We start from the raw sequence: 12740 nt of genomic DNA on the forward strand, positions 1-12740 counted from the left end.
AGTCTTTCTATTTAAGTCTTCCTATGTTATATGAATTCTTGCAGAGTGAACGTTCTCAGTGACCTCAATTTTTCCATATCAAGGTGGGCACAAAAGATATCCTCTACTATAATGCAGAACTCTGACCATCTGTTGGTTGGTTCAAAGATAAATTAATTATCTTCATTTTTGTCAAGGTCAGCACCCTAAACCAGAACTAATGCCAAGCTCCCTGGTCTCGGCTCGGCTTCACCAGTAGTGTGACCGCCTTTGGCTTCGGGAGGAGCCCTCAGCGTACTCAGATGCCACCTGGACTTTTCGAGAGGAGCAAAGCGAGGAGTTCTGGCAAGCAAAGGGGCACGACTGTTGTAAAAGTCAGTTAGGCCGATGGTCACGGTACAAATGGAGCAGTCAAGAGAATCGTCAGACAGGCAGGATCGAGGCAGGCAGATATCAAGAATCGTCAGGCAGGCAAGGGTCAACCCGGGTTGTCAATCAAGGGATTTAGCAGGAAGAGTTGTCGAAGGCAGGCAAGGGTCAGGTTCCAGAGATCAGAATAGTCAAACAGGCAAGCAGGGGTCAAAACAGATAATCAGGATCAGATTTAAACGAAATAGCAATAGTTAACAGCACCAGGAACAAATCCTATCACGGGCAATGACAAACAGTGGAAATGCCCCTTTAATACTTTCAAATTTGGCGCCATTGCGCGCTGACGTCACCACGTCAGCGCGCATGCGCCTTTAAACCCGGAAGTGCGCGTGCGCATGTGCACTAGGAAACCGGCGCAAGAGGAGCAGCAGCGCGACGCGGCGCGCGTCCCCGCCGAGGGGGCGGCAGGCGTCCCTGCCGTCACCCCACTAGACTACCAGGGTAAGATTTCCTTACAATTTTATTACATTAATCTTTTTCTCTTAATTCTAAGAGACATTCTAGTACTGTCCCTAACATGTGCTTTTTATATTTCTTGTTTGTGTATACTGCCTGAAATTACAATTTGCAATTATAATATGTACAATAATTGCATATTAACACTAGGTAGCACATTTATTAAGGGTTGAATAGTAAATTCAAATTTATTTTGGTTTCTAAATTCACACATTCAAATTTTAATCCCCAATCACACCTCACCATGGAAAGAGTTCTAATTTGCATATTCACTGCCTAAAACCTGCCAAATTAATTTACATGTCAATGGCAGAGGTCCATTGACCCATTTCCTGACATTTGATTTTTCTTCATATTCGATTCGAATACGAAACTAATTTTCAGTTCTTTCCCATTCGATCAAATTGTAGATGTTCAAATTTTTCATAAATAACCTCCCATTCGTGTTGGGAATGGGAGGTTATTTATGACTACTACTATCATATCAAAATGATACACCCATCATGTCTGATGTTTAGCATTATTTACTTAACATATTACATCTGCTGTGCACTGTCTTGTCCTGTCCCTGCACTGTGCTGACCTGTCTTGCAGGAGTTGCATATTTTTACACTTGCACTTTTGTCCGGTACTTCTATGTTGTGTTGTGTAGCACCATGGTCCTAGAGGAACGTTGTTTCATTTCACCGTGTACTGTACAAACGTATATGGATGAAATGTCAATAGACTCACTCTTGACTTGACTATTGACTTGAGCTTAGTACATTTGAATTTATGAGTAAAAAAAAAAATTCACATCAATTCGAAATTCGACCTTTGATAAATCTGCCCATAGGTGTTCCACATGGAAATTCACACTCTACTCAATGTTCTATTCACTTATTAGCACATACTGTATACAATATTCATGGGTCTGTTTTAGAAGTGCTAAAAAATGTCACCTTATCAGAAATAATGCAACTCTAATGGGCTTAGTTATCAAAAATCGAATTTGTGAGGTTTTAGAGTTTTTTTCTCCTTTTATTAAACTCACAGTTTAAAAAACCTCAAATGACTGTTTATTTATTACAAAATCTGAATATAAAAACCTTTGACTGAATACAATTGTGAAAAAAAACTCAAACAATTTCAATTTGAGTTTACAAGGTCAAAAAAACTCAAAAAGTTACTATTGTAAAACTCGAAACACAACAATTTTGTGAGTTTATAACCTCAAAAAACTTGAATAAAAAAAATAGCTTAAAGGACAAGGAAAGTCTAAAATAGAATAAGGCTAGAAATACTGTATTTTGTATACTAAACATAAGCATGAACTTACTGCACCACAAGCCTAATCAAACAAATGATTTATACTTTCAAAGTTGGCCACAGGGGGCTGTCATCTTGTAACTTTGTTAAACATCTTTGCCTGACCCTGACCTTGCACATGCTCAGTGTGGTCTGTGCTGCTTAGGGATCGTCATAAACAAAGCTGCTTGAGTTCTGCATGGCTGGGAAGTAAGGCGGGGGGTCCCCCTGCTGTTCATAAGTATGATTGTTTCCCTGCTCAGCAGTTAGGGACCATCTGACAATTCCTATCCACAGCAGTAAATGAAGGGAGAATTTCACTGCATACAGTCAGGTTTCTTATAAAAACGGTACACATTTTTTAATTAATGTATATTGGAGATAGGTTTATTTTTCATTATAGAAAGTAAAAAATTAGATTTTACTTTTTTGCCTTTCCTTGTTCTTTAAATTTTGACTAAGACAATTCCCATTGAATTTCTAATGAACTCACAAATGTTTAGATGCCAAAGTGTTTAATACTGTAAATAACATATTTGCGTTTTTGAAAATATAATTTGAATATGTGAGTTTTGGTGCAAAACAATTTAAATTGTGGCGAAAATTCAAATTCGAATATTGATAAATCACCCTCTTACTGTAACATATCTGTTAATTGGGTCCCAGGGGGTGGCCCTGAATTCTTAAAAAAGCAGATTTTTATTTAAGATCACTGAATGGCACATACTAATGAAAAACTATATTATTATGAAAATTATTCGTTTACATGAAGTAGGGGTTTCCATATGAGCTGTTTTATGCAATATATTTTTATAGAGACCTACAATGCTTGTGGGTATAGTTTTCCTTTAATATGTTCTGCTGGAATGTAGTGTGTGTGAATGTTATAGGCGCTTAGAAAGAGGCTCTACTGGGGCAGAGACTAATGGGAATGATGTATAATTTCTGTAGAGCACTGCCAAATACAACATATGTCCCCATTCTATAATAAAGTAGAATAATAAAAATAACGTATACATTACTTGCCTTCAGCAAGATAAAACAAAACCAATTAAACAATTTCACAAAAGTAACCAAAGTGGATTGGAAATACGTCTGTGATTTTTAGTTTGAAATGATGAAACCACTATTGAGATGAGATCAACACAGCTAAAATAGACACGCATCTGTATATCTATCAAAGTGTTTTGAAAGGACAGCAGAACATTTTATTTATTGGTTTAATATTCTTTTTCATATCCATTATACACTTACATGTACCCTGCTGTTTATGTTTTGTGGTTTTGCTTAATAATTAGTTTGAAGCTCGACAGGGCAAATAATGGCTTGTCCTGGTGTGTGCAGCTATTTATGCACTGGTAATATTATTATTCCATTGATCCCAGTACTGCAATTTGTAGTTTTACAAAGCACTGCATTGTTGGTGATTTTACATCAATAAAAATACAAACACTTGAAGGAAGAAGCTGAACTTTCTCATCCATGTGTCCATACACTTTTGCCTTTTATCAACTTTACTGAAGGCCAAGGCTACACCACAGTAGCCCTTCTCATTCAACCCAACTGTATCCCTGAGCTACACCAAACTACTTTGCTACATTACTCATGGGCACTTACTGAACCCTAGGCTGAGTCAGGTCTCGTGGTTTGACATTCCAAAATACTCAACATACTCTCCACTACACTTTTGTCTTCTGCAATAGGTTGTTTTACTCCAGTAATACCCACCTAAAATCTGTTGGTATGGTTTTTCCAATACAATTGGCAAAATGACAAAGTGGTATAGTCACTGGAGCTGCACTTTATGGTAACTGGAGTACTTTGTACTTTATGGTAACTAAGCTAGCACCAATTCATGTTTACAATACCATCCTATTGGTTTGTCTTCATTTATAAATAGTTGTCACTAGCCTTGGTTCCATGGTGCAGATAATTAATCAAAACTAGAATAATTAAAAAAATGTTATTTAACATTGATCCATATGGTATAACCATATACAATTTATAGTGGTTTCAGGTTTAAATAAAATATCTATATTTTTGATTATAGTATTTCCTTAAAGGACAAGGAAAGGCAAAAAAGTTAAATCCCATTTTTACTTTCTTTAATGAAAAATAAACCTATCTCCAATATACTTTAATTAAAAAAATGTGTACAGTTTTTATAAGAAACCTGACTGTATGCAGTGAAATTCTCCCTTCATTTACTGCTGTGGATAGAAATTGTCAGATGGTCCCTAACTGCTGAGCAGGGAAACAATCAAACTTATGAACAGCAGGGGGAGCCCCCACCTTACTTACCAGCCAAGCAGAATTGAAGCAGCTCTGTTTATGACGATCCCTAAGCAGCCCAGACCACACTGAGCATGTGCAGGGTCAGGGTCAGGCAAAGATGTATAACAAAGTTACAAGATGACAGCCCCCTGTGGCCAACTTTGAAAGTATAAATCATTTGTTTGATTAGGCTTGTGGTGCAGTAAGTTCATGTTTAGTATTCAAAATACAGTATTTTTAGCCTAATTTTATTTTAGACTTTCCTTGTCCTTTAAGAGGTGTGAGGATGTAGTCCATGGGTGTTTTCTACTCTGTTTTACATGCATTGGATTTTTTGTAATACACGTGTTTTTTTAGTCTACCACCTGGATCTTTAACTACAGCAGGGGACAACAGGGTTTATTTACAAGATGCAAACACAGGTGCTAAATTATAAAAGGAGAGCAAAGATCTGAGAATATTATGGGCAGGTTTGTTTATATCCTCTGCATTGTTTCATTGCTCATTCTTTTTCTTAATTACTGTCTTGTATCCACATTGTACTTCATTAAACATAGTAATGGTTACTGTCCTAATGACACCCTGTGGGAGACAGTGACTAGTAACTCACTGGGGAAGAAAGGAGTGTGCGGGAAGAACAAAGATATATATATATATAAATTGGATTATTTCCATCTTTTTTCCCAGTTTTGTGAAGAGTAGAGATTTATCCAGTGGGCTCTAGAGACACCTGAATCACTAAAGGGCACTCACAAAGGACTGAAATTAGACCCAGTTGGTGTTTGCCTTTAGTAAAAACACACTTAGGGCAGATTTATCAAACGTCAAAATGAAATGTGAAAATCTGAATTAAAAAAATTAGAATTTCAAACTAATTTTTGTGCACTTCAACTAGGGAATAGTCCAAATTTCGAAATGTATCATGTACTGTCTCTTTAAAAATTCTACTTCGAACATTCTCCTTAGGGGAATATTTATCAAGGGTCGAATTCCGAGTTCATGGGAGTTTGTAAAAACTGCCATCAACTCCAATGAACTCGAAATTCGACAAAAACGTCAGATCAAAAATTTTCAAAAAAATTTTTTTTTTCAAATTCGGGTGACTGGGAGCAATTTTGATTTGAATTTGAATCGAATTCGATTTGAGGTTTTTTTTACCAAACAAATCCAAATTGATTCCAGGACGTCCCTCATAGGTTAAAACAGCAAGTTGGCAGGTTTAAAGATATATTCACAATAGGAATCAATTCAGACATTATGCTTCATTATAACATTTGCTCCTTGTAATAAGACTCATTCATTTTAAGGTGCACTTACTGTAAACTTGGAGTTGACCTCGGAAAGCATTTTTGCCTCGAGAATTCTCTGCTTTACATTCATATGTGCCGGCATCTTCCAGTTGCACATTTGGAATCTCAAGCACTGCCTGGGCTTTTCTTAAACGTGCCTTGCTAGGAATGAAGCCACTCACTTTTCTCCATGATATTGTAGGAACGGGGCTGGAAAAGTAAATATGAACATGCTTTAGTAATTTACTTATGATTTCTTAAAGGGATACTTTCATGGGAAAACATGTTTTTTTTTTTCAAAATGCATCAGTTAATAGTGCTACTCCAGTAGACTTCTGCACTGAAATAGGTTTTTCAAAAGAGCAATAGATATTTTAGTATTTCCCAGGTGCCCCTGTCATGTGACTTGTGCTCTGATAACCTTCAGTCAATCTTTACTGCTGCACAGCAAGTTGAAGTGATTGTAAGGAATCCTTACCCTGGTGGTCTAGTGGTGGTGCGGCGGGGACGCCCGCCGCACCATCCTGCTCCCTCACTGCCGGCTTCCTAGTATGCGCCGCGCGCACACTTCCGTATTTTATAGGCGCATGCGTGCTGACGTGATGACGTCAGCGCGCAATGGCGTGAAATTCAAACAGGAATTAAAGGGACATTTTCTTCTATGTCATTGCCTGTGATAGGTTTTGTTCCTGGTGCTGTTAGCTGTTGCTATTCTGTTTGAATCTGATCCTGATTATCTGTTTTGACCCCTTCCAGAGATCAGCCTGTTTGACTACTCTGATCTCTGGAACCTGACCCTTGCCTGAAACCGACCTTGATTCTGCTTAACCCTCCTGTTTGACATTCTGGTTTGACCTCTGCCTGTTATTTGACTCCGATTCTGCCTCAGCCCATCTGATTGATTACCCGGGTTGACCCTTGCCTGCCTGACGACTCTAGCTATCTACCTGCCTCGATCCGGCCTGTCTGACCACGAATCTGTCTTACGTTATTGTACCACGACCTTCGGCCTAACTGACTTTAACAACAGTCATGCCCCTTTGCTTGCCAGAACTCCTCGCATTGCTCCTCTAGAAAAGGTGGCATCTGAGTACGCTGAGGGCTCCTCCCGAAGCCAAAGGCGGTCACACTACTGGTGAAGCCGAGCCGAGACCAGGGAGCTTGGCACTAGTTCTGGTTTAGGGTGCCGACCGTGACAGTGATATCACCCCCTCCCTTCTCCCCCAGCAGCCTATCAGCAGAACAATTAGAAGGTAACCAGATAGCAGCTCACTGGTAGATTTAAGAATAACACTCAATAGTAAAATCAATGTCCCACTGTGACTCCATCAGTTACATTGAGCAGGAGAATTATAAAGCAGTTCCATAGTGCAGCACTGGATCTTTCTGAAAGCACATGACCAGGCAAAATGACCTGAGATGGCGCCTACACACCAATGTTAAAATTAAAAAAAAAAATACACTTATTGGGTTAGGAATGAAATTTTAGAAGTAAAAAATACATCATAAAAAATAAGAAGTAAAAAATACACCATAAAAATTATAACAGAATCCCTTTAAATAATTTTACGTAAAATAAAATTGATAACACCTTGTATGCCTTCAGACACATTATAGATTAGAAAAAGGCTGCATTCCCCCACAGTATATGGGCAAATTAGAATTTAAAAGGTCAGAAAGTGGTGGAGGAATTACACTATAAAATTAGAAGTTACAACAAGTAAAAGACTGATAGTTCTTTGCAATAACTCTGTACTTGGTGTAGGGACCCATAGGGTTTCTATGTTTCTATGGCTTTAAGCCCTACCATGTTCCTTAGTTACTAGGCAAAAGCCTATGTATCCATTTAAGTATTTACATCAGTGTTATTGGCCAAGGGTGTAATGACCACTTCCTACCATACTTCCATATAGTGCATGGAAAGGGGTGGATCTTCCTCTTTGGCTGCTGATGTCCTAATCATCTGGATGTGCTCATTGAGCCTGGGTACACTAAGGTCCATCAAAGCCAACTCCCTAAAGGGACAGCACCATTAGTGTTTAAGTCGGGGACCAGGGAACCCCGTGAACGAAGTTTAGATAGAACAGGATATTTCTGTTATAGACTCTCTCGGAGAGAGTGACAGGGACCTATCGGCCCCCAGCGGGAGAAGTCCGGACCGAGGAGGAAGCTGAAGGTCAAAGTCCAAGTTTGTGGTATCAAAAAGGGATCAGGCGTAAGTGGAGTCAGTTCAGGCAAGAATTCAGTAGGCGTTCAGGTTAGCGTTACATTGGTATGATAAAAAAACAAATGTAAATGCCATTATACAAGGTCCAGTATATTGCTTATAAGCAGGATATTGACTATAGTATAATTTGGAATCAATACAGAGGAGACATGGAGATCTGCTCCACAAAAGTAAACAGAATAAAATGAGAGAAGGAACAAGAATGCATCCTTTATTCATCATTTTATCTAACACTGGTTATATTTTTTGGTGAGTCGTGAGCCTGCACTAAATCTACAGCTTTATTCAGAATATTCCACTGTAGCATGATGCATACATTACACTGGAATGTTCTAAATGTGGGTGTATGTGTATGTATGCACCCATTCAATATCCAGTGCTGGATGCAGAGTGTAGCGCCTGTGGACGAAAGGCAGCCCTGTCCTTACCACCCACCATAGAATAGGTATAAGCATATACAGAACTCTTCTGTGGCCTTCACTTCACATCTTTCATGGGGCACATACAAGTCGCTGTGCTTTACTTAGGACAATTGTACAAAAAAAAAATGTTTGGATGGTGTCACACGTGCTGTCAAAGTGGGTGTTTGCCTAATTGCAGTTATTGGTGCATGCTGTTGTCGATTGTTGCATTGAGCATTGTCAGCACAAGTGCAAGGAGCGCCTTCTAACTGCACTGGTGGTCATATATGAAGCCCTATTTTCCCAGGTAGACAGCACCACACATCCAGTAAATTTTCTTAAAAAACCTTTATTGGCAAAAGGGCTTTAGTAGGACAGAAATACAGCGACGTTTCAGCCCGACAACAGCCTTTCCGCTTGAGGAAAGGCTGTTGTCGGCCTGAAACGTCGCTGTATTTCTGACCTACTAAAGCCCTTTTGCCAATAAAGGCTTTTTAAGAAAATTTACTGGAATTGTGGTGCTGTCTACTTGGGAAAATAGAGTTTAGTATTCAGGTGGAAGTGGCTGCCTGAGACGTGCACCCCAGCTGCAAAAGTTTCCGTTGTTGAGTGCTGACTTCTACTACACTTTGACATGTATGAAGCCCTTCTGACTGGCCAAACCAAGAAAGAAAAAAACAAGCAATTATTAAACGAAAGTTCTTTGTAGAAGACATACAGGTGTAGGTGATCACCAACAATATGCTTTTAGTGCCCTGGGGTACTGCGCTGGGTTGCACCTTTTGTAGGGCACTGCATATGGTGCACAGAGGTCTATGTATGTTGAAGGCAAAGTACAATTCAAGGATAAGTAGAAGGTCAGGGAAGGTGAACAAGAAAGCAAAGCACATGACCAGGAAACATGCCAATGTCAATGGAAGACATATGTTGTATTCTAGTTGCTGGCAGGTGTCGGAGATGGCTTAAACCAGGCTTTCCACCCCCTTGAAAAAATATTGATGTCTACCCCTACCTGCCTTTCAATGGAGCTAATTAATTGTAAACAAGCAGCAGGTGCTGATTGCTTTAAAGAATTGGCAGAACTGTGTGACATGGGTTTTCATCTTGCCCCAAAACTTCTTTATTTTGTATTTTTAAATTGGACTTTTACAGACTACTTTTCTAAATGCTATTTATATGGGTTTTCTAGGTGAGCAGCAGGGACAATTTAATTTCTCTTTGCACTATAAGTCACCCTCCCCTTTATATTGACAGGACAACAGAATTCACAACTGCATTTTTCTGTATTTTCTGTTACTCGAAGACTGTTTACTTCTGCCCATGAAACTTTTGTAGAAACTGTTCTGAGCTCTAATCAATAACAATTTCTTCATAGCCATCCCCTATAAAAAAGTTTTTTTGTGCTTTATTGTCAGGTGTGTCTAGTGGAAAACACAGGTAATGGCAAAACAGAAAATATAATGAATATTGGTAAAGGAAGGAAAGCAAGCCACAAATTAAATGGAGTTTTCAGTAGAGCGATAAATTAAATGCGGCATTCAATGTCATTGTAAATGGAAAAAGCATTTGGTCAGACACAGTAATAATACAAGTGATCTGATTTTTGGCTAATGGCTGGAAAATGAGATAAGAAGCAGTTGTACTCTAAAAATATCTTTATGTTGTTGATTGATAGAGTTGACTCAGATAACCTTTAATTGCTTGATGGGACAAAACTTTTGTTATAGTGATGTTTTATTGCCGAAGAGCCATTATTAAAAATGCCTTTTTTTCTTACAGGAGCATTAATACTCATCCATGCAAACATTTTCATTTTATTGAGCTGTGAACACAGTAATATGAAATGTATTTGTCAATGAAAATTCCTCAAGTTCTTTACCTGGCTAATTTAAAGGCAGAAAGACAATTGTGTCAGATCTGGAAACAGCTAATTTCTGCTAATTTGAATGTTATGGCTTTGTGACAGCCCTTCTGCATTGACAACACTGGTGTGTAGAGAGAGAGAGAGAGAGGCAGATGTAAAGAGAGAACAAGGCTGGTAGAGATGGCAAAATGAGCATGTCGAGAGGAAGAGTAATAAAGTGTGGCTACTTAAGAAATAGCAATGGAGAGGCCAATGAGAGAAAAGTAGAGAATTAGTCAAGTTTGGTCTATCATGATCCCTAGAACACATTCATATGGTGGCCATTTTAGGACATCCTCCAATGATTTGCATTATTTTCTACAATATACAGTATGTCCTACTATGTCAGTTGTCAACTTTCAGAACAAATGTATGGGAAACTGTTCTGCTGCCTCCCAGTAATTCATCCTCCCTCCTACAAACAATGTCAGCCGTATGTCTTCCTCCTTTCTCATCCTAAAACACTCCCAAACACACTCCCAAACACTAATGCTGTAGGATTATTGTTAGCATAAACGTTAGGATGGAGAAAAAGAAGCAGTAAAGCAAATATGACCATATTTGTATATTCAGGGACGTGGCATGGAGAAGGATGAGGATGGTGGAGGGATGAAAGGAGGGAAGGGGTGATAGCAACAGAGCAATCAAGTGAAACTTGAACAGGCACAATGCAGGAAAGGTGAACTAGGGAAGATCAAGAGGCATATAAAGGGTGGAGATGGAAAATCATGAAAAGTGGAGGCATGAGGGTCAGTTTGGGGGAAGGAGCATGATGTCTTTGGATACAACTGAGGTCTCACGGGGGGCTGCAAAAGTAAGCTTTAAATGACTTAATGAATCATGGATAGAAATGGTGTGAAGTCTAGTTTCCCTCTCATTTCTCTAGTCTGTAGGGCAGATTTATCAACATTTGAATTCATGATCCACTTTTTTGGTGCAAAAACTCACAAAACAAAATTAGGTTTAGCAAAACAAAAATTAAGCAAAAAAATTGGCATCGAAAAGCAGCAGAACTCATCTATAAATCAATAGAAGTTGTCCTAGCAATTTTATACAATTTTCAAAGTTTGTATAAAGTTGATATGATTTTGCCACATTCAAGTTTTTAAAAAACATTTCAGTCAATTGAGTTTTCAAGATTCAAGTTATTTGGTGAGTTTTCAAATTTTTGACTCACAAACTCAAAATTTATAAATAGATCTCCTTGTACACTAAAGTCAACTTTCATGTGCACAGTGTAAGAAAAATTGTGGATAGGTCCTAGCAAATGGATGCCATGGACCCTTGTTCTTAATGCCTGCTTTGAACAAGCATTCTCAGAAGGTATAACCCCTTAAATGGTTGGGGTACATTGTAAGCAGAAACACAGCAATGTGCATCTCTTGATTTTAATTACAACAAATAAGCAGTAAGCTTAAAGGAGAAGGAATGCTACTGAAGCAATTTATTGCCAATAGATTAGCCACAATAGTGCAAGCTATAACACTATATTTATCCTGCAGAATGCTTCAATATACCTGAGTAAACAGCTCTAGAAGCTCTCTCTGTTAGTAGCAGCGGCCATATTATCTTGGTGTGACATTACTTCCTGTCTGAGTCTCTCCCTGCTCACTCATAGCTCTGGGCTCAGATTACAGCGGGGGTGGGGGAAGGGAGGAGTAGAGGGAGAGAGGAGCAAACTGAGCATGCTCAAGCCCTAGCCCTGGAGGTTTAAGCTGAAAACAGGAAGTCTGATACAGAAGCCCATGTGTACACAATAGAAGAAAATAAATGCAGAGTTTCTTTTGACAGAGGACTCAGAAAAACATTACTTTGAGGGGTTATTGGTGTATTTATATAGACCTTTCTGAGCTTACTTAATTTTAGCCTTTCCTTCTCCTTTAACACCACAGTTTCAAGCTCTACATTGTTAAAGTCCCCCATATTCATAATAATATTATAAGTATATAGTTATAAAAAGTTATACAAATATGTAAAGCATAGTAATAGCCTCCCTGATACAGATCCAGGGATAATAAACAAAAAATTCCCCTAAACGTGTGATTTGGCTACAGGCTGGTGATAGAGTCCTGCATCTGGTCAGGTACCCATGGAATACCTGCATATCTGGTTTTGGAGGAAAAGTCCTTGATTCCCCGAGCATACAGGCACCCAGGTTGATTGCAGGCTCATGACCCCCCTGAGTGAAAAAGTACTTTCCTTCCTAACACAGTTGATCCACCTCTGGAGTGATGTCAATAATGGCACCGCTTATGATTTTAAGGATCTCTGTGTTGATTTAGAAATGGAGTTATGGTGAGTAGAGTTAGGTAGTGGGGACTGGGTGGGCATATAGTAGGCCCTTGGGTCCGTGTCCAGACCCATGCAGGACACTAGGTGGTGTCCCTATCTACCATTTATGGAGGCTACTCTCAGTTTAGGAACCTGTGAATTAAAGCAGAAAACTTAAACTGAAAACCTCCTTTAAAAATACATACAAACACCAGATTTAT

General features: G+C 38.9%; 1 protein-coding gene across 2 annotated transcripts in view; it reads right to left on the minus strand.

The window, feature by feature from the left end:
- The window catches only part of LOC108710006 (contactin-5), a 759713-nt gene that overhangs the window by 188740 nt on the left and 558233 nt on the right, over positions 1 to 12740 (minus strand). For both annotated transcript variants that reach the window (XM_018250343.2, XM_041584574.1), the window contains one exon: positions 5746 to 5927. In XM_018250343.2, coding sequence (XP_018105832.2) covers positions 5746 to 5927 — 182 coding nt within the window. The remainder of the gene's footprint in view (positions 1 to 5745; positions 5928 to 12740) is intronic.

The sequence above is a fragment of the Xenopus laevis genome, chromosome 2S (genome assembly GCF_017654675.1).
Source record: "Xenopus laevis strain J_2021 chromosome 2S, Xenopus_laevis_v10.1, whole genome shotgun sequence".
Lineage (NCBI taxonomy): Eukaryota > Metazoa > Chordata > Amphibia > Anura > Pipidae > Xenopus > Xenopus laevis.